This window comes from Urocitellus parryii, chromosome 8, assembly GCF_045843805.1.
Source record: "Urocitellus parryii isolate mUroPar1 chromosome 8, mUroPar1.hap1, whole genome shotgun sequence".
NCBI classification, from domain to species: Eukaryota; Metazoa; Chordata; class Mammalia; order Rodentia; family Sciuridae; genus Urocitellus; species Urocitellus parryii.
In genome coordinates, this window is record NC_135538.1 from 91,896,229 (window position 1) to 91,918,006 (window position 21,778).

Sequence of the window (21,778 nt, forward strand, 5' to 3'; positions counted from 1 at the left end):
TTCTATCTGGGTAATATGTCATATTACAATGAAAATTCAGATATGCCAAGATATAATCTTCCAATCTCAATATTCTGATCTTAATCACAACTTCAGACACAAATAAGGTACCATTTACAGGTTCTCAGGACTAGGAATTGATATCTTTATGGACCATAACCCATATGCTTACGCTCTTTCACATTTTGAATAAAGTAACTAACATCTTTGGCCCTTACACTGGTTCACTTATTCAGTAAACTTGGCATTGAAGGTGAGTGGATGGATATGTACCAAACCATTAGCAGAGATCATCAGTGGTGAATAGAACACAACGAGAAGGAAGTTAGAGGGCACAATATCAATACTTACCATTTTAAACAGTTCCATATACTTTAATAGTTTTTAACATGCTTTTGCAGTATGAAAAATAAGTAATAGCAGCTTTATTCATAAGTGCTGGAACTTAGAAGCAACTGTTTTCAATAGGTGAATAACCTTGGTACATATAGACAATGGACTGATACACAGTGTGAAAAAGAAATGAACCATTAATCCATAAAAGAACATAGAGGAAACTTAAATGCATATTCATAAGTTAAAGAAGACAATCTTAAAAGCCTACAGAGAGTGATACCAACTATATGAGGTTTTGTAAAAGGCAAAACTCTGGAAATAGTTAAAAATTCAGTGGTTGACAGAGGATAAGGGATGGGAATAGATGGATAGGCAGAGCGCAGGGCATTTTAAGGGCCGAGAAAAGTATTCTCTATGATACTATAATGGTGGATAAACATTGCTATATATTTGTCAAAACCAGAGAATATACAACACCAGAAGTGAACTCTAACGTAAATGATGGATTTGGAGAGACATGTGTCAGTGTAGACTAATCAATTGTAATGAAAGTACTGCTCTGGTGTGTGATGATAGTGAAGGAGCCCGAGAGCCTACAAAGAAACTCTGTACTTTCCACTCAATTTTGCTATGAACCTAACATTTCTCTAAAAGTCAAATCTATTCAAAGTAACTAAGCAAACAGATACATGTACATAGCATATAACAGGTATATGAAATGATTTAAGAAGCAATGTTTGACACTGAAGTGCACATAAAGGACCTAACCTATAAACAAATGATTTATAGGCACTGCAATACATCTACAGAGAACTGCTTACAGGATGAAGTGGTAATAAGCCTTTGCTCAGTAAAATTTCTAGAAGGGATATATAGATGGAAGGCAGAAGCAAGTATGAGATAGTTAAAGTCAAAAAGAAATATGAGAACAACTTAAGAAACTTTTGAGGTATGATGTTCCAGTCCAAGTGTACCTGGTCTTCTAAATAACTCAAATCATAGTTGACAGAGACATACCTTAGCACAATAATGTGAAAAACACTAAGTAAAATAGCAGAAGGTTTGGGGGTAATAGAGAGAAATCTTTAGCTCAAGTTCATGGAGAGTCTGTTGAATTTATAAAAGATACCTGAGAAAAATGACAACTGAACTCATCGTGAAGATCAAAGACTTGTTCACATACAGAAAAGGAAGATTTGAGAGAAGGGTGTGCTGAGAACTCAGTAAAAAAAAAATTTAAACAGGTATCAGATGGGTACATCATTGATAAAAGAATAAAGTGCTTGGTTTAGGTGAGTAGAAGATGAAGTCTAAAATATGAACATCAGTGTTGGGGGCGTTTGTTTTACTCCACAAGGGATGAGTTGGTTAGTAGATGTATCCTATTAAAAGATGCTATGGAAATTGAGAGCAGAGTAGAATTAAGATCAGAAAAGATATATCACAACGTTAATCTTAAAATTATCAGCAAAGTACATGGATTCATAGGATTACAGGACAGGATAACTAGTCATGTCCTAACGTTACTGCTTTTATTCTCAGGGAACTCAGCTTCTACTCCCAGCCCTGCTGCCTTCATAGCTCTCAGTGCCTTTATCTCTAAAATAAAACAGGTGTTAAATTAAATGATTATTAAGTCTTCTAAATACAAAATGCTGATTCATTGATTATACCTCCATTTTCTCTTATGTCATGCAATAATTAATACTATAATACAATTCACACTGTAGTACCTTGATATACTTTTGATTTATTTAACAACTGATGCAAAATGAAATCACTGAGATTGTGGGGTAAATGTTATTTAAATTTTAAATGGAAGATGTCATCAAATAGCTGTGATCAACACCCCTGTTCTATTTTCAAAAGGATACAAAGGCATCTTTTATTTCCCTTTTATTTAAGGTCCTCTCAGTTTGGCTACTTAATGGTCTGCTTATGTCTCATTTTACTGCATGTTTTACATGAAGAAGTGAAACTGCAGCGTCTCCTGAGGAAAAGGCAGTGTATTTGCATATTTGAAGCTTATATTCATATCTCACTAATGTTCATGCCTGCAGATGTTGTCTCGCTGGTGGGTCTTTGTTCCATCAATTTGTTTCTAGGTCAACTGTTTGCATTTTATGGTAATAAATGAGCCAGAAGGTGTCTTGACCTACCTGCCCTGCCAAAGTCTGATTTGAAGGAGAATAAGAACAATTAAGTACTTAATTACATTCCATTAGCAAAAACAACCTTTGTGCCAAATATAAAAGTTGCTTCATCTTCCATACTCAGATTTCATTCTCCCAGGTACAGTTTCCTCCCATGGTAATTTCAACCGTCTAAAACTCTTGCTATTGCACTTTTTGCACTTTTGAAAAATGTCAACACTCAACTTTTATAGCATTTGATTTAACACTTTTAGAGACACTTTCAACCTTTCATAATTTATAGCCATCTCCCAATTACATGTGATAGGCACAGTTAAGGTAGCAGTCAGAATGAAAGGTCAGTATATAGATTGAGGTGTTCTAAGACATCACTAAAGGAAATGGACTAAAAAAAAAAAAAAACTCATAGCAGAAACCAAGTTATTTAGCACCTCATAATCTCATTATCACCTCATTGCCAAATTCCCTATAGAGTTTATCATTTTGAAAAAGTGCTATGTTGAAACTTTCCCAACATTCCTTCTTCCTGAAACCTTCCAAATAGTTAACCAAGTGATATAAAATAATAATATTTTTATTTTTACAGTGCTACCATACATATATTTTTTTCCTTTTGCTTAGCCTGTGGAAACCCTGTCATTTACTATTATAACTTGATTTTATATTATTTAACCTAGGAAACTGAGAATTGATTTTGTTTGTATCTTAAAATTCAAACTTAAAGTACATCAATTTCAATCCTGTAAAATATACTCAAAAGAAAAGTCAATGCTCCCTGAATTTCAATGCTCCACTTTGAAATAAAATAGCTTTGAGATAATCCTTATGTTACCCAAGCCAGTAGATAAAGAACTATTTCCTTGTGTTCAGTATAAAACTTAGATTATTTGGGACACTGTTCAATCAAAGCATGACAAGAAGCACTGAGCATCAGGTTTCCCTCAACTTTTAAGTTCTCTGGGGTCAGGCTATGCAAGATGTTTAAATGAAGTTCACTGAGTTTGAATAATTGAAAAAACTTGAGTCAATAATTTATTGTTCAACAAACATTTACTTGATATTAACTATCTACCATTCACATTAGAAGAAGAATATTGAGCTCAGGGGGACAACTATAACCAAGGCTTTAAATCTAACAAAACTGGGGAAATTCATGGCAACATAAAGATTTTCTTTTTAGCCCCAAATTGGGTCATGTTGTTGCAGTGGAAATATTGTGGATGTGTCCAAAATGGGCTACCAAAGGCCTATATCCCAATTATCCAGGAGCTTGGTAAGATGTATACATGCCCAGTTCCTATCCTCCAAACTTCTGCTTTCAGTGGCTTCATGGTGAGGCTTATGAATCTGGACTTTTTTTTTAATTCTAATTTGTTATGTTTGACATATTTCCTTTTTCATCACATATGTTAGTAATTTGAACTTTTTCTCTCCTCTTTATTAGCATGGCTAAGGGTCTGTCAATTTTATTTATTTTTTCAAAGAACCAACTTTTTGTTTTGTGAATTTTTTCAATTGCTTCTTTTCTTTTAAAAAAAATTGTTTTAGTTGTAGTTGGACACAATACCTTTATTTTATTTATTTATTTTTATGTGGTGCTGAGGATGAAACTCATCATCTTGCATGTGCTAGGCGAGCACTCTACCCCTCAGCCACAAGCCCAGCCCCTTGTTTCAATTTCATTGATTTTAGCTCTGATTTTAATTATTTCCTGTATTCTACTAATTTTTTGTTGGTTTGTTCTTCTTTTTCTAGGGCTTTGAGATGTAATGTTGGGTCATTTTGTTGTTGTTGTTGAATTTTTCTTCTTTTTAGGAATTAACTCCATGCAATGAACTTTCCTATTAGTACTGCCTTCATAGTATCCCAGAGATGTTTTATCTGTGTTCTCATTTACCTCTATGAATTTTTAAATCTCCTCCTTTATGTCTTCTGCAACCCATTGTTCATTCAGTAGTGTATTATTTAGCCTCCAGGTGTTGGAATTAGCTTTTATTTTTTATATTATCATTGTTTTCTAGTTTCATTCCATATGATCTGATAGAATGCAAGGTAGTATCTCTACTTTTTTGTATTTGCTAAGAGTTGCTTTGTGGCATAATATGTGGTCTGTTTTAGAGAAGGATCCATATGCTGCTGAGAAGAATGTGTATTTGCTCATTGAACAATGAGTTCAGTGATTGTATTATTGAGTTCTATAATTTCTTTGTTCACCTTTTGTTTGAAAGATCTATCCAGTGGTGAAAGAGGTGTATTAAAGTTACCCAGAATTATTGTGTTCTGGTCTATTTGACTCTTCAACTTGAGAAGAGTTTGTTTGATGAACATAGATGCTCCATTGTTAGGGGTATATATAGTTATTATTGTTATGTCTTATTGATTTATGGTTCCCTTGAGCAGTATGTAGTGGCCTTCTTTATCTCTTTTGGTTAACTTTAGCTTGAAGTCTACTTTATTTAATATGAGGATGAAAACCCCTGCTTGCTTCCACAGTCCCTGTGAGTGGTATGATTTTTCTTAACCTTTTGCCTTCAGTCTGTGGATGTCTTTTTAAACAAAATGAGTCTCTTGGAGGCAGCATATTGTTGGGTCTTTTTGTTTTGATCCAGTCTGCTAGTGCATGTCTTTTGATTGGTGAGTTTAGGCCATTAACATTCAGGGTTATTATTTTGGCATGGTTTGTATTCCCAGCCATTTTTGTTTATTTTTGTTAACTTTACATGGTTTCTCCTTCGATTAGTTTTTCTTTTAGTGTAATACCTTCGTCTGCTGATTTTCATCATTTTTTTTTTCATTTGCTCTTCATGGAATATTTCACAGAGGATATTCTGTAGTGCAGGCTTTCTAGTTGTAAATTCTTTTTACTTTTGTTTTTATTTCATCATCAAATCTAAAGCTTAATTTTGCTGAATATAATTCTTGGTTGACCTCCATTTTCTTTCAGAGTTTGGTATATGTTGTTGCAGGATCTCCTGGCTTTGAGGATCTGGGTTGAAAAATCTGCTGAAATAGGAATTTGTCTCTCCCTATATGTGATATGGTCCCTCTCTCTTGCAACTTTTAAGATTCTATCCTTATTCTGTATGTTAGGCATTTTCATTATAATGTGACTTGGTGTGGATCTGTTGTAATTTTGTACACTTGGCATCCTGTAAACCTCTTGTATTTGGTTTTCCAACTCATTCTCCATGCTTGGGAAATTCTCTGATATCATCTCATTGAATACATTGTGCATTCCTTTGGTTTGGAACTTTGCGCCTTCCTGCATCCCATTAACTCTTAGATATGGTCTATTGATGCTATACCATAATTCTTGGATGTTCTATTTATGGTTTCTTACTATCTTCACTATGTGGCCAACTGTATTTTCCAGATTGTACCTTTTTTTTTTTCATTATCTGATGTTCTGTCCTCCAAGTGATCTAGTCTGTTGGTGATGCTTTCTATTGAGTTTTTTATTTGGCTTATTGTTTCCTTCATTTCAATTGTTTTTTTCCAGAGTGTCTATCTCTTTCTTGAAGTAATCTTTTGCTAACTGTATTTGCTCTCTTATCTCTTTGTTAGAGTGATCAATTTTTGCCTGTATTTGCTCATTTAAGTCATTCTTTAATTCACAGATCATTTTAATTATGAACCTTCTGAACTCCTTCTCTGATATTTTATCAACTTTGCTGTCCATGGGTTCTGTTATTGTAGTATCCTGGTTTGTTTGGGGCACTTTCCTCCCTTGTTTTTTTTTCATATTGTTTATGTGTCTTCCTTTCTTGCAATGTGGATCTGAGATATTACAGTTTCTACCCTATAATCTTGTGGTATCCATGCAGATTATCTGTTCACCTTGATGTTAGGCTTCCAGACCCTGCAGCTGTCCCTCAATGTATGCTACTGCAACTAAAGGTGGTGACTCAAGATAGCATTGGAGGTGTCCCAAGATGGGTGCAGGTCTTTTAGAGATGGGTCTGAAGGGGTGGGCTTACACTGTCTTTGGGATGCCTGCCCTGAGATGCAGCTGCTTCTAGGCCCTGTCTGTTGTAAAAGGTAGGGGCTACTACATGGGGAAGGCTATGGCGATGTCTGCAGTGTCCCAAGATGGAAGAAGGTTAGGCCTGGGCTCCCAGGTGGAGGATGAGGTGGGGTGGCAGACTAATACCTACCCTGGGCCTGGTAGGTCTGCGGAGGTGGTCCTGTGCCAGAGTCTGAGCTCCAGCGGGTGTCTGCTGGTGGCAGGATGGACTCAGGCCTACCCTGGGCCTGGGTCCCAAGCAGGTGGGCGGAGGCAGATTTGGCCGAAACTGTATTTTTGTCAATTTCCTAGCAATTTATCTGTAAAAATAATTAAGAACTACTAATTGAGACTAAAATCATGGTAAGTTACAGTCATGCTTTATGTCTTTCTATCCTAAAGACCAACCTGTGGCCTATGTCAGGACTTCATAAATATTTTTTGAATGCCTGAATGGATAAGCAAAAATATCAATATGTCAAAGAAAAGAGAAATTACTTCTGGCCACTGTGTCATTAAGATGGTGACACTGAAGTCATCCTTAGAGTATGAGAAGAATGTCTAATTTTCTGCACAAAAGAGTCAAGCACAGAGGATGGATTCTCATGGAGCAGCCATGAGACAATGGACATAAATTTTTAGATTGGAGAACATCCAGCTTTTCAACCTACACCACAAAAAGAAGCAGCCTACTTGTCCAGAATTGAGGTCTACCCTAATATTATTGAATTACTTAGTACCTTGCAGAAAAAGAGCATTACTACTGAACTACAAAAAAGACTTAATTGTTATTTATGAAACATAATTCCTGATTAAGGTAATGGAGGATATTAGATTTTCATTTATAAAGTACACATAAGTTGGTATTAATTTAGCTATGTCATTTAGCATAAGACCCAAATGGAAAGAGAGGCAAATACAAATCCAATAAAATCTAATAAAAATGGAAGAGCTCCATATAGCCAATATAACATTTTTATAGGACTAATGCAAAAATAAACAACTTGAAGATATGTCATTTCCATGATCTTTAATAAAGTATTTCAATTTGATATGTAATATTTTATAGCAAAGTCACATTTTAAAATAATAATATCCTCAAGGGAAAAAAAAGAAGACTTCTCTGTTCTAAGAATTTACATGGCATTTTTTCATTATGTTAATAAAGAGTATTTGATATTAAATGTAAAAATATGTTCAAGGTGTTCCTATTTGACCCACTTAAGATTTCAAAAATCAGGATTTGATTGACTGTTTGAAAAGTAAATTTGACATGAAAGAAGCCTTTATGTTCTTAAAACTTATAAAATTAGTTCGTATTTTTGCTCATCAAGAATCAAACTAGATCAAGGTTTATTTAAATAATATATATAAGAATAACTTAACATAGAGTAAAGCACACAATCTCAAGTGCACCCCATGAATTTATACACGTGTGTACACCCTAGCAACCACAACCCAGATCAGGATGTACAATACTCCCAGCATCATGCAAGGCTGCTTTAGGTCCCCTGACAGCCCACACCCTCTGTTGCAAAGGTAACAAAAGGTAATCTCTAGTCAGGAGATTTTTGAAACTAAATATAAGTGAAAAGTTTTCCGTAGGAGAAACTCCATTTAGAAATTCAGATATCTTTGGCTGGTTTTTAAAGTTTCACATGTATCTCCTCAGTAGTAAGAACACTTTAGGAACTTGTTTCTTAAAAGAAAAACATTATACTCTGCAGTTTATTATTTCACCTATTATTTCATATAGTTTCATTTGTCAATTCCTTTAACAGATACTCCTTGGGTAAGCATTGTGTGCCAGCTACTGTCCTGGGCTGGGCGAACATGAGCACAGTAAGGATTCTGCTCTCCTGGAGTTTACACTCTAGGAAGAAGATGAACACTTCAATATGCAATTGAATAAACTAGTAAAAAATGAAAGCATTTCAAGTGTCACCAGTTTTAATGAATATACTAAGAGTTATGAAATTAAGGATGAGCAGTCAGAGCCTACACAGGATGACAGACCCTTCTCGGGATAACATGTAGTCTGAGACTTAACAAGGAAGAGCCCTCAGTTATGCAAATCATGCAAAGAGGAAAACACTTCTAGGAAAAGCACATAAGACCTAACTGGGATCCAAACACAGAAGGTTCACAAAACAGAGATCAGGGACATAGTTTTGGTTCCCTGACAAGAAAGCAGAGATGGTAGCACAAGGTTAGACACAAGCAACTTACTGACAGTGATCACAAGGAGCAAGTATTGGACTAAAGAGAAGGAAACAAAACAGGAAGAAAGCCAATGGGAGAAGGGGTTATAGAGTCACTATTATTGGGATTCTGTTCTGCTGGACCTTGTGAGAAGCCTATCATTGGCACATTCTAAACTTCACACATACAGTTCCCTATTTGAAAGTGACACTCCCCAATATCCACCTAGCCCAATTTCTCACCTTTTTGTTTTGTAACTGATGCATGCTAATTATGTAGAATAGTGGGTATCATTGTGGCATATTCATCCATGCTTATACTATAATTTGATCTGTTTCACTCCCCACCAATTCCTTGCTTTTTAATTTAATTATTAATTCCACTGAAAATGCTCCCTTGATCACCCATTTAAAATAGGCCCTCCTAGGGCTGGGGATGTGGCTCAAGTGGTAGCGCGCTTGCCTGGCATGCGTGCGGCCTGGGTTCAATCCTCAGCACCACATACAAACAATGATGTTGTGTCCGCCGAAAACTAAAAAATAAATATTAAAATTCTCTCTCTCTGGCTCTCTCACTCTCTCTTTAAAAAAATAAAATAGGCCCTCCAGTGTTCTGCAGCACCATGTGATATTCTTTTTTAGTACTTAACATAATTTGTCATTTTAGATTTATCCATTTTTAATTCCTTAATTTTTCTCATTCAGATTACAAATACAATGCAAAATGAGACTATATCTATTTTATTCACCCTAGGGTTACAGTGTCTAGCAGTAACATGGCTTAGGGAAGAAGTCCAGTAAATGTTGGGTGGATGAACGGATGAGAAGGACTGAAGATAAAAGTAACCAGCTCTGATTGAAGCATGGCAGAATGGGTCAAAGGCCTTCCCCTTTTCCCCACATGGAGGCTTATAGGACATCTTTAAGGAACTTCAGTGCAAAATCAAACGCAACTTGATAGTCCTGCCTTTAGAAAATGGTGTATCCCTGAAAAATATTTGCACAAAGCCATTTACTGGAAATCCCGGTGACATCTTTTGCAATAAGATGTAGTATCCCTTAAATAGTCCGTTTTATACATCATGATCTTCATACCTACAGGCTTCCCAAGAGAATGGAGACAGTTACTAACACTACTTTGGGGGATAAAATGACTCCTGAAGAACTTCCAGAGTAGCTAGTTCTTTTGTTCTTTTTAAAAAGAGATTACTTGATTTTAGATATCAGAGGGTTGAAAGTGGCTGCAGGTTCTTTTCAATTAAAATTTCCAGTGTGTATCTTTTTTCTAGTTCAAGAAGCTAAATCAGGTTTGGGAAAATGCTGACATAGTATTAATAATATAAGTTGTGTCTTGTCTTTAAAAATCCTGTAGAATAGTAAACCTTCTAAGTCCCAAGGATGACAATGATTTCCTACATGTGATTAAAGTTCTGTTTTTCGACCTAGGTTTCTTTTTCTTTTTTCTTACTTGTATTGGATTTAAAAGCAACTGAAACAAGCCAATATTTTCTTACCCTTTTTGCTCTTTAATGTAGATAAAACTTATGTCAAAACTTCAACTCAACTATATGATTAATGGAAATAACATCTTCAGGCTGAAGACTAATATTTTGCATATATGTGCCACAGGGTGGGGAATAAGAAGGATTAACTTTAAGGAACATGAGTTCAGAAATGAATTTCAACTGAAGATTGAATAAATTCTGAGAAAAAAAATGTATTTAAATGTGTCTGTTCAAGTACTATTTTAAGTTGCTTAGAAATTTTTTATTCAGTTTGAACTGGAAAGTTTGCATTATAACCCATCTATGTTACTTGCCAGAAAATGTAACTTTTAAAACCAGAAAATAGTTCAAAACAATAAAACAAAACTTCAAATGAATCTTACTTTTAAAATAAAAAAAGAAAATAGAAGTTCTCTCTGGCGTTCAGAGATCTGCTTGATGCCATGACATGTCTCAAAGAGGTTTTCTGAACCCAATAGGTAATCCCTTTCCAAGCCAGTTCTATTTCTGTGCAATAGTGAGCCTAGCAGTTTTGGATTTGTTGAGTAAAGCAATTTAGGAATTGCTTCCTGCAGATGGAGATGCATTTTATAGTGAATCATTGGAGCTTTAAAAATAACAAACTGCTGTAAAAGAAGCTTAAAATGATCCCCCAAATCGCGAAATCTTATCTGGCCCATCTGATGGAGCAATTGAGGGGAAAGAAACTAATTGAAACTATTGAAACAGCAGGGAAAGTTGACTGTTCTTCTTCTTCTTCGTTTTTAATCCATTTAACGTAAAAGAAAATTGTCACATCTAATAGAGTGTCAAAAAAAAAGTGTTAACTAGGTATAAATGCCTTTTAAAACTGTCCTTCTCCATCCATAAGGTCACAGAGCTGGGAAGCTTGCCTCCAGCAGAAGTTCCCTTTGATGAGGGCTGGCCATTGTACAGGGTTTTCAAAGAAATAGCACTGTCCATTTTAACGTCACATCAACTGACTCCAAGAAGAAATTCAGTCTTTTCCAGTGCAAAAAGTTCCAAACTAAAACTTTTAATTGAAAAGGCCTGAAGCCACTTTCAATCTCTTGTATTTAAAACTCAAATTACTCTTTTTAGGATTAAAAAAGAAAAAAAAAAGGTGTGTGTGTGGGGGGGGAAGAAGCTCATTATTTCAAAGGCAGAGAAGAAGGGATTTATTTTCAGTAGTTCCTTTTTCAGGGATGCTATTTCCAGTTCTCCAATCTTAGTATCCCAGTTTCATCAGCATAACACAAAATATCCCTCTAAGATCATACCCTAAATATGTGTATATTTGAACCCTAATAATACCACAGTTATATTAAAATAGGTAAAATTGTTAAATAGTTTAAATAAAATCACAGTCTTTCTACTTCACAATTAGTTTAAAACGAGAAATCTTTGAATTTAAATAATACATTTGGAATAACAATAGGCTAAGGGAAATAGAGGGTGATCATCCCCCCCTCCTCTAGCACTCTTTCCAGAAGTTTCATTTTATAAAGACTCATCATCATAATCATTTTAAACAAATGCATGAAAATGAGTTGGGTGGTTTTTGTCCAGCCATTTGTCCTCGATAGACATAGCATTCATCTTCATGACTGTGCCCAAGAAGCTAACCAAAATGTCCTCAGGAAGAACAGATATTTCATAATTATGTAATCCATGGCAATTGCACTTATGAGATTATGTATTCATTTAAAGGTAAAAACAATTCTACCGCACCATGTCACTATACACATGATATCTTTCCATTTAGTGATAACAAAAATACAATGTGTAAGCATTTTTAGTGCAAACTTCCTCGTTTCACTATAGAGTAAATAGCTGGTTTAGCACTTTAAATTCTTAAGTTATTGGAGTTAAAGTTTTCTCTCCTTCAGTTATCTCTCTCCCTCTACCAACTAGCATTATAATCCATGGGTTCTCTTGATTTTAATCAAAATCTGGTTATATTTATAACATTTCTACATAGCACATTTTTAGCACATCCGTGGATGCTTCAAATAATATGCATAACAATGAACTCATTATATTCTACCCCTACTTTCTGAATGTGTATTCTTTAGTTCCAAAATGGCACCAAAATCTAATCAATTGCCCAACCAGAAACCAAACACCAAGATAAAGAGACATTTTTCCTCCTGAACATCTCTCAAATCATTTCTGTCCATTCCTATTTCCACTGAGTTTATCTATAGTTGTGCTTGAATTTCTGCACATAACTCAGGGTCTGGTCAGGAGTCAGCTCAATGGCACAGAGCTTTTCCAAGCATGAGCAAGGTCTTGGGTTTGGTCCCCAGCACTAAAAAAGAAAAAGTAAATAATATCAGGTGATTAACTTTTAAGAAGTAAAGGGTACATTAAAGATTTCAGGTGTAGTGTAGTGGATATAGGAAGACATTCCTATCACTAGGGCTGAGAAAGAGAACCCAAGGAAGGAACAAATTGGAAAACACACACACACACCCACAAGCTGGTACTAAGGCATGTCAGGCAGACTGTGGTCATTCGATGACAGTTCACTGAAGAGCCTCAGGCCAGGACTGGAAGGAGAAAGCTATGCATTGGGGTGCTAAAAAACCTTATTAGGAAGCCACTTTCTGGGCACTCCTGAAACTCACTGGAAGCTGCCCTATAGGGTGTTAGGGAGCTCACTGAGAAATCACCCACAGTAGTGCTCCTGAACTTGGTAGAATTCTGCTCAGCAGAGCACTTGTAAAACTGATTAGACCACCCACTAGTGGGCAGGAAAGCTCCCTGAAAAGCCTGAAGGGCAAGGGAGCTGCTGAAAATTGCTGGGAATCTGCCCACTAGGGCACCTGAGTTTCTAGCTGGGATTTCAGATGGGGCATGGGCCAATTCTCTTCCTGAGGAAGTTCTGCAGAGTCTTGCTGGGGGGCGAGCACAACTGAGTTTCCTTCACATGCCTCCAACATAAGTAAGAAGAGAGGGAAGTACACCACTCTCAGGGAAGGAAACCCTCCTTTTCAGCATCATACTAATAAAGCTTAGCATCCTTTCAGTTGGCAAAGGGTCCTTTTTGTATCACAAAGAAGGGCAATAAAAGGTGGATCTGGACCTGAGAGACAGTAAATTAATAACTGGTACACTCTGTTCCAGATTTACTGCTCTCTACTATATTTTCCATACTGTAGTCCTAAAATGATAATTCTAAAACATAGTATGATTACTTGCCTAACCAAAACCCTTTGATGCCTAATGCTCACTGATAATTGCTGCTCAAAGTCTTAACAAGGTCAGAGTCATCTTGTATCTCAATCCAGTCCTACTTATGCTCTATGCTTCAAATACATTGCTCTGATTAAAGTGGATGGAACAAATGTTGTGTTGAAGGAGAAAAGGAATCAAAGCCAAAATTAATGAAAATATCTTGCCAGATAAGTTTGCAGTGTTATTTAAGATAATGTAAATATGTAGTCTATGCTACAGGGAGGAAGCCCCACGAAATGAAGATCTACATTAGGGCCCAAAACAAGAAAATGATCTCTTGCATGGTAGTAAATATTGAGTGGTGAATTTGATTTTGTTTCTTATAATTAGGCCCCTAAACTTGTGTCTGATTTTAAAATTATAGTCTAAATAAACCATGTGGTTTCAATAGATGGCATTATACATCTTGCCCATTAGTAATCTCCGGTGTGCATTGCTCAAGCCACTGATTCTATATAAGAAAATCTGGGACAATTCCAAAGGTCACCTTCTTGTTCTCAGTGACAGAAAACACATACATTTTAAAAGCAAGACAGCTGAATCAATGTATTTATAGGCAAGAAATCTAAATATCTTTCTTTATCTTTTCTTTATTAGAAAAGTATAGCTATACATAGCAGTTGGGTTCATTTTGACAAAAATCATATATGCAAGAAATTTGATTCATTCCCCATTCCCCCCTTACCTTACCTTTCCTACCCTTTATTCCCTCCCCCTCCTCCTAATCTCCTTCCTGTATTCTACTAATCTTTCTTTTGCTCCTCTATTTATTTTTGATTAGTGATTTCTATATATACGTAAAGGTGAAATCACTTGTGGTGTTTTCATTTATGCATATAACATGATTTTATTAAATTCATTTCCTGTTTCCTTCCCTTTCCTGTCCCTCCACCCTTCCTTTGATCTACCCTATATTTTTGTGATATCTAACCCCTCTTAACCAAAAGTTGAAGCATAAAAATTCAATGGCAGAAAGAATGTGGAATAGTGAGAAATTGCAGAAACTTACATTTCTCATTGCAAATTCAACCTGGGAATGAAGCCATACCCACAAAGAATGTTCATAAATATGTACCTTTCTAGAGAATTGGTTTTTACTATTTCTTGTGTTTCTAAGGAATACATTTTCTATGAAATTTTGTAACTAGATCTTAATATCTAAAAGGAATAACTATAACGTTGTATGCTGTGTTTTTACCTTCCTGACAATAGGTGAATCCACCATTTGAGATATGATTAGAAGTTGTATGTATATGAACGTTATTAAAGTCAAGGGAATGGGTTGTTGGCTTAAATATTTTAAGAGAATTTTGTTTCTTGATAATATGAGTTAAAATAGCATATTCAAAAGCTTAGTCTTAAATAGCTTCCAAATAGGCACATAATCTTTACAGGATATTACCTGGGAGCTCCTGAGCTTCATAAACATATTATTTACTGATTCTGTTATATTAAATTCCACCCAAATTGCACTTACCATTCATGAGACTGGAGACTGACTAATTTTGCAATGAAAACAGAGGCACAAATTCTATTATGAAATTGTTGTTTCAGCACAAAACCTAATCATAAGACTCTAAGATAATTTTTATTTGGAGGAGGTAATTTTTTTTTCATTGCTAAGGATCAAACCTAGAGCCTCACACATGTTAGGCAAGTAAGTGCTCAATGACTGAGCTACAAACCCAGCCCTTGGAGGCAGTAATTTTAGAAATTGAAATGATACATTTATTCAGTGAAAAATTACTAATGAATTATTTAATTTTGTCACTTGTCATTATTCCACACCTCAGCCTTCTTCTGCAGCCCACTGCACCAGATTTCATCACATTGCTCTTACCCTACCACTAACTCATTCAGAATCAACTAGTTATGTGCTTCATCAATGCCTCTTTTCCCTAGCATATAATGGGCAACTGATAATGCCAAATAGTGTGCTGGACACATTCTTTTACAGATCCCATTTAACTTATTTTGATAAATGGTCACTTTACCCCCCATTTGGGGTTTGAAAATTTTTGAGGCTTCTCCCTTGAAAGCAAAATTTTTACTCCATTTCATAAGGACTAAAGAGTCTTAAAGCAAAAGACAGGGAAAAGATGTCTCTTCCTGGACAGGAAAAAAAGGGAGAAGGAATTTCTTCAAAATAGAGGAAACATCAGTGGATTAGACAAAGGGGATGAAGGGAGAGGACAGAAGGATGAGGAAAGGGAAGAACTGTGTAATGAATCTCACCGAACTTTCAGGTGTACATAAATGAATGTCCCACACTGAATCCCAACATCAAGTATATCCACAGGACACTAATTTAAAAAAAACTATAAATAAATTTTAGAAAGATCAGTAGAATAGAGGGAGGGGACCAAGGGCATGAAGAGGGGTAGTGCTGGGGACAGAAGTAGAGAAAATTATATTTCATGCTTTTGTGATTATGTCAAAGTATATCCTAATATTATATACAACTAAAAAGAATGAATTAAAATTTTTTAAAAATAAAAAAAATATCTCTTCCTGGATAGAAGTTCCCAATACTTTTGCTGGAATGGAAATATGATCATCTTTTTTCACCAATGAAAACTTCTCTGTGAAAGGAACCATGGTTTGAAGAGGAGGGAAGGGAGAAAAGGAGAGGAGAAAATGGAAGAGGAAAGAGAGAGAGAGATTTTTAACATAAATTCAATTTTTCCTCACAAAATACCTACAAGACTGCGTTGAACATAACCTAGAATAGGAAGAAAAAGTTATGTTTATGTTGTTTGCGAATTCTCCTGGTTTATGTACTATTTCTTCTTATATGATTTCAGCACATATATGATTCCATAATTTACCTCTTTGTTTCTGCCTTTAGTAAAAATCTTTTCATATTAAAAAAAAAAATCTTGTATCAGGACATTTTCCCTGAGCTCTCTGTTCATGGGTATACTAAAAAGACAGTGTTTTTCCAAGCTCACTTTCTAGGCCACCGTGAGACAATTTTGATTTTCCATTTTCCTATCATTTTCATGCTTGGCTACTTTTCTAAAAAGTTAAAAAAAGAAAATTGTTGAATATAGTGATGCTTCCTCCTGCAGAAAGTAGTAAGCACTTAGGTAGCTCCCCAAGAAACAGACAAAGGAAAGCTGTCCATGGTGCTGGATCTCAGTCTCCATACACAGCTGACAGCTCCTCCAACAAGAATTCAAGAATTGTGAGGAAGATTCCTGCAGAGGAGGGGAGGAACTGCTCTGTAATTAGCTGACTCTCTGTGATGTTGTGAAATTCATGAAAACAGGATGAACGCTTGACTGGAATCACAGCTATTTGGGATCTTATTTGCATTCTCTCTTAAGCCTGAAGTGCTATAAATAGAAAAGTCTATACATAGCGATGAGTTGTTTCCACCAATAGTGATTTTATGTTTTAGAAACATCTAGAGACATTATTCATAAGGATCCATTTCTGCACACTTTCCCACTGAGAATCTCCCTCTCTTGACACTGCAGGTGGCCAACTTTGAAATCTGCTAATGATCCATTAGATACAAAGAATGCAAGAATTATTATTCTTTAAGCTAATATGTGCAGAAATCCTTTTAGTTCTAGAAGATTTCCTGGCATCTGGTTATGTTATATAAAAACCTGGCACCTCTTTTAAACCAAATTTTTTTTGTTTTTTTAATTAGATAATTTTTTCTAAAAATAATTTTTAATACCCATAGAAACTCAATGACAGTCACTCATTATGCTTACCATACTGTAGACTTGTAATCTAATATTCTGTAGTGGTTAAAGTGCCAAAACATACAGATATATTTAGATGCATGGTATTTTTTTAAACTGAGTTTTAAACCAACTGAGTGAATGGTTTCCTCCTTCATGTTATAGTTAAGTGTAATTATATATGCAGCAGACTACATATTGTGCTAGTAAAGTAAAAACCCTCTATAATCTTTGTACCTTGATATAGAAATATCTTGTTTTCAGATATATATTAGTTAAAAGTTAAAATATAGTCCAAAGAGTAATAAAATTATAATGCCCTGGCATCATGCTAAGAACTCAATAGTAATTAATGCCCATCAAATTTTACTCTTAAAAAGAAAAGTTGTCCCAGGGAGTTGCCTTTAAACTTAAAGTAAACTATACATGACGATTACCTGATGACTTTAAAAATACAAAATCTTGGCCTCACCCCAGAACTTCCAGATCAGAATCTCAGGAGAGCAGAGGATTATGCACTTTAAAAGCCACAGAGAGAACTCTCTAGTAACATCTGTGATTGGACCACAGATAAGCCTCAGAAACTGCTTTCATAGGAATTCACATGTTACAGAGCTGAAGTTTCAAATTCTTGCTGCATCTACATTTCTTGTTACACATGCTGTGTGTTACAGAGATTTATTCATGTATTGTCTTCCCCAAAGACTGTAGAAGTGAGTCTTACTAACTTTTTGGCACATGGCTCTATCTGCAACATATGTTGCAAATATTTCTTTCAAGCAAATATTGCTTGAAAGAAACTGGCAAAAATATGATATTCTGGTGCACAGGTAAAAACTTCACCAACAACTGGATTCTTTTCCAGACCTACTTTTTATTCATAAAAATGTCATGACTTCCTCAGAGAGGGATTTGTACTACAGTTTCTATGTGGTTTGCTGTTCTTATGAAGGATAAAATTTTTAAAACTTTCTCATATAAAAAATATACATTTCATGTGATTACATTCTCATATAACTTGTTATTCTAAATAGTGCCAAACAAATTCTCAGCAATGTCTGAACAAGATAAATTGGGCAAAGAAGGATGATATTGTTTCAATCACTGTTTCTGAAAGTCTACTGTTTTATATACAATCCATCAATGGGTATTCCTTTTTCTGGCCAATGTTACCTTCTGCTTCAGGATGTGGAAAAGCATCAAAGTGGCTTAAGTGACAGAGAAAATCTCTGAGTTTGTAGCTTCTGAATAAGTTGGATCTAGTAATGGGAATCTTTGGCAAGATATGGATAGAAGAAACCATTAGATTCACATGTGGTACAGTCAGTAGCAAAACTAGATTTTAAAAAGTCTACTGGTGAAATATCTGGCACTCTAGTCTTTTGAAACTTGAAGGTGTAATTCAAAGTGAAGTACACACAGGTGCCATCATCTGGAAGAATCTCCAATGGTTAAAGTTGACAGCCACTAATGAAAGGCTGAGGGACATCAAGATGGGACAAAGGGCTGTACACTTGCCCTTAGAGAGCCAGAAAAGGTGATTATCTCTGTCCTTGAACTATTTTCTATAAAACCTATATTTCCCTCTCCACTGTATCTGCCTACTGATGCACAAATAAACACAGTTGTCACCACACAAATTAATACAACCAACTTCTCACAACATCTGATGAAAGCAAAAATGAAAGGAGACTTGGTTTACCAATAGGACATAAAAACCATGTTGTCCTTGGTTTTTAACAGAAAAGCACCCTTTCTGCACCTCAAATCCATTAAGATCTATGTGATCAAAGCACTTAATTAGTGTTCAGATTGGTTTTATTTTCAGATACATGGTATTCTCCTTTGTCTTGAAAAAAAAAGTTAATTTGTTACACTCCTAGACATTATTCTAGAATGGAAATTATCATAATACTGATCTTTAACCTTTTCCCCAACCTTGAAAACCTATGTGATTTTATATGTTCATTACATACGTGTAAACTGCTATGAAATTGCCCTGAAAGTTATAAAAGGAATAAATAACTGATGGCTTAGAGGATTAGCCTGTGCATTTGTAAAATCCTAGGGTCTCCAAGCCTTACATGCCAACAAAGCTAGCTTTTCCTGTTAATACATAAACTTTCTCCATAGCACTTTATCCCACTAACACAAAGAATTAATATAAAAATAAAAACATTTTTAGAAAAGCAAACCCTTTCACAATTCACTTAAATACTATTTAGTACAGAAGAAATTGTCTTTTCCTGTGAGCAAGTTTATTTTGGATTAAGAGAGGACTGAAAAGGAAAAGACCACAAGATGAAAACAGCAAGAGAGAAATACCATGGTATAGGTAAGACTACAACCAGATTAGGAGGCTGAATAATAAAGACAAAATATGCTAGCTTTCTAATTATGGAGGCTGGTTCTGGCAACTATCTTTAGGAGCTAACGATCATATTGAAAGGTAAGATATAAGTAGGGGAAAAAACAAAGATCCACATATGGCAAGGTGTGTGGACTAAGGAAATAATGAGAGAGAAAGGGGAGAAAATAACATCCATATTGAATGAAATTTATATTATTGAAAGTGGCAAAAAACTCAAACTAGCTTAAAAACACAAAAGACGGGGTAGACTATGTGTATTCATGTAACTACACAATAACAGCTGATTCTGCTGCCCAAATAATGTCATCACTAACCTCTCTCCCCCACTCGCTCCTATTTCCTTGCTAGATATTAGTTATCTACTCTTAGCAAGGCTTTCCCTCTGGATGAGTAAATGCCACTAGCAGCTTCCCAGCAGAAAAAGAGCACTCTCCTCAGAGTTTAGCAGAGGTCCTGCCCCCAATGCCAGGCAGCCTGGTGTGCCCCATGTACCCATCTTGCACACTGTGAGTGGTAGCAAGAATGGAGTCTGCCCCTTGTAGACAACATGGCTGAGAATGATGGATGGGTGGGTGCTCCCAAGGAAACTGGGGCTACTGTTACTTTAAAGAGGGGAATGGATACAGGGAAGGCAGAAATAACAGATTCTAAGTCACTTCCCCCTCCTGAGAATGCTTTCCTGGCAAGTAAGAGGAGTATTTTTTCCTGAGCTCTGCTTTCATAGACACTCACAGCCTGGGGCCACCAAACCATATTTTAAGTAGGAGAATTGTATAGTCATTACAGCTCCCCACTGTGCCTTTTTTCAGAATTACACAAGTGCAGCTTTTGGAGGACTTTGCTGTCAATATAGGGAGCTTATCACAGCTTAAAATTCTCCTCTGAGCTTTGAGCCTGAGATGGCTTTTCCTAATAGACATTTGAAGCACTTTATTGAAGCAGCAGCACACATATTTAATGAATCCCTGAAAAGGCACCTAGTGTGAAATAAAAGATGAGATAAATCAAAAACAAAAATAGATGGCTTAAAATAGCTTTCATTGCTTCTGACAATCTATAAAGCTATCCATCTGCTTTCAATATAAAACACACAGATAAAAATACTCAAACATTAAAACACAGGAAAAAGGGAAGAAAAACTCCACTTATTAGACAAGTTGCAATTTTTGTAGTTTTATTTATATATGCATGAGTACATGCGCATGTATGTGTATAAAATATCAGTTGTTTTCTGATTTTTGAAATTGCTTTTCTTTTCTCAGTGACAGTGACAACTGGTTTTGTGAGTGTCCAAGGCTGTACTCAGGGAAGCTGTGCCAGTTTGCAAGTTGTGAAAACAACCCATGTGGAAATGGTGCCACCTGTGTTCCCAAATCCGGAACAGACTTTGTCTGCCTCTGTCCGTATGGGAGATCTGGACCCCTCTGCACTGACGGTAAGACATTAAACATGTGGCACAGGCAGAGAGAGATGAAGAGGACAGAAGTGACTTAGAGACATAAAGGATAGCACCTGGTGGATCAAATACATCAGATTCTTTTCTTGGTTCTTTTCAAATTAGTTGAGACAAGACTCACTACTGACACTGATCACTGAGCAGGTGTTTCTCATACCTATCACGTAATTACAAAAGACATAATGAGCTTTCCCTGAGGTTAGACTGCAGAAAACCTATGCATTATAAAATCTTAAAGTCAATCTAATAATAAGAAAGTAACAAGGAAAATCAAGAGCAATACAAGGAACAAAAGTATCCTATATCATTTTGGCAAACTGAGGGCATAATAGTAATAAATTTACATATCATAACCCAATTATTTCACATTTAAACATAACAAAATTATGACTTGGTTATTATATACCAAGAAATTAAATCATGAAGAACAGTTCTATGCCTCTCCTTAGGAAAATTTAGGATGTGTAAAGCCTAAATTGTACAAAATAACAAGATGCTATATGATAAGATTACTTTAAGAAGCAAATTGTCGGGGTCAGGCCCAGCAACCAGCCAAGTGACAGAGCAGCTACACGTGCCTGCGGGGAACGCGGACCGGACCCACTAGGACAGGTCCGGCGGCCGGCTGAGGGCCAGGCCCGTCCCCTCCCCCAGTGTCTGCAAGGTAGGCGGGGCTGTGACCACTGGCAGATCGGGCCGAGCGGCCTACTGAGGGGCGGAACCGGCCCCTCACCCAGTGCCTGCAAGCTAGGCGAACCTGCAACCCATCGGGAGGTTAGGCCCAGCAACCTATGGAGTGACACAGGTGCCCCTGG

At 36.0% G+C, this 21,778-nt stretch overlaps 1 protein-coding gene across 1 annotated transcript in view; it reads left to right on the plus strand.

Annotated features, from left to right (window-relative positions):
* The window catches only part of Eys (EGF-like photoreceptor maintenance factor), a 1,574,159-nt gene that overhangs the window by 1,419,837 nt on the left and 132,544 nt on the right, over positions 1 to 21,778 (plus strand). Inside the window, 1 exon segment of the mRNA XM_077801488.1 lies at positions 20,770 to 20,942. Within this exon segment, the coding sequence (XP_077657614.1) occupies positions 20,770 to 20,942 (173 nt within the window).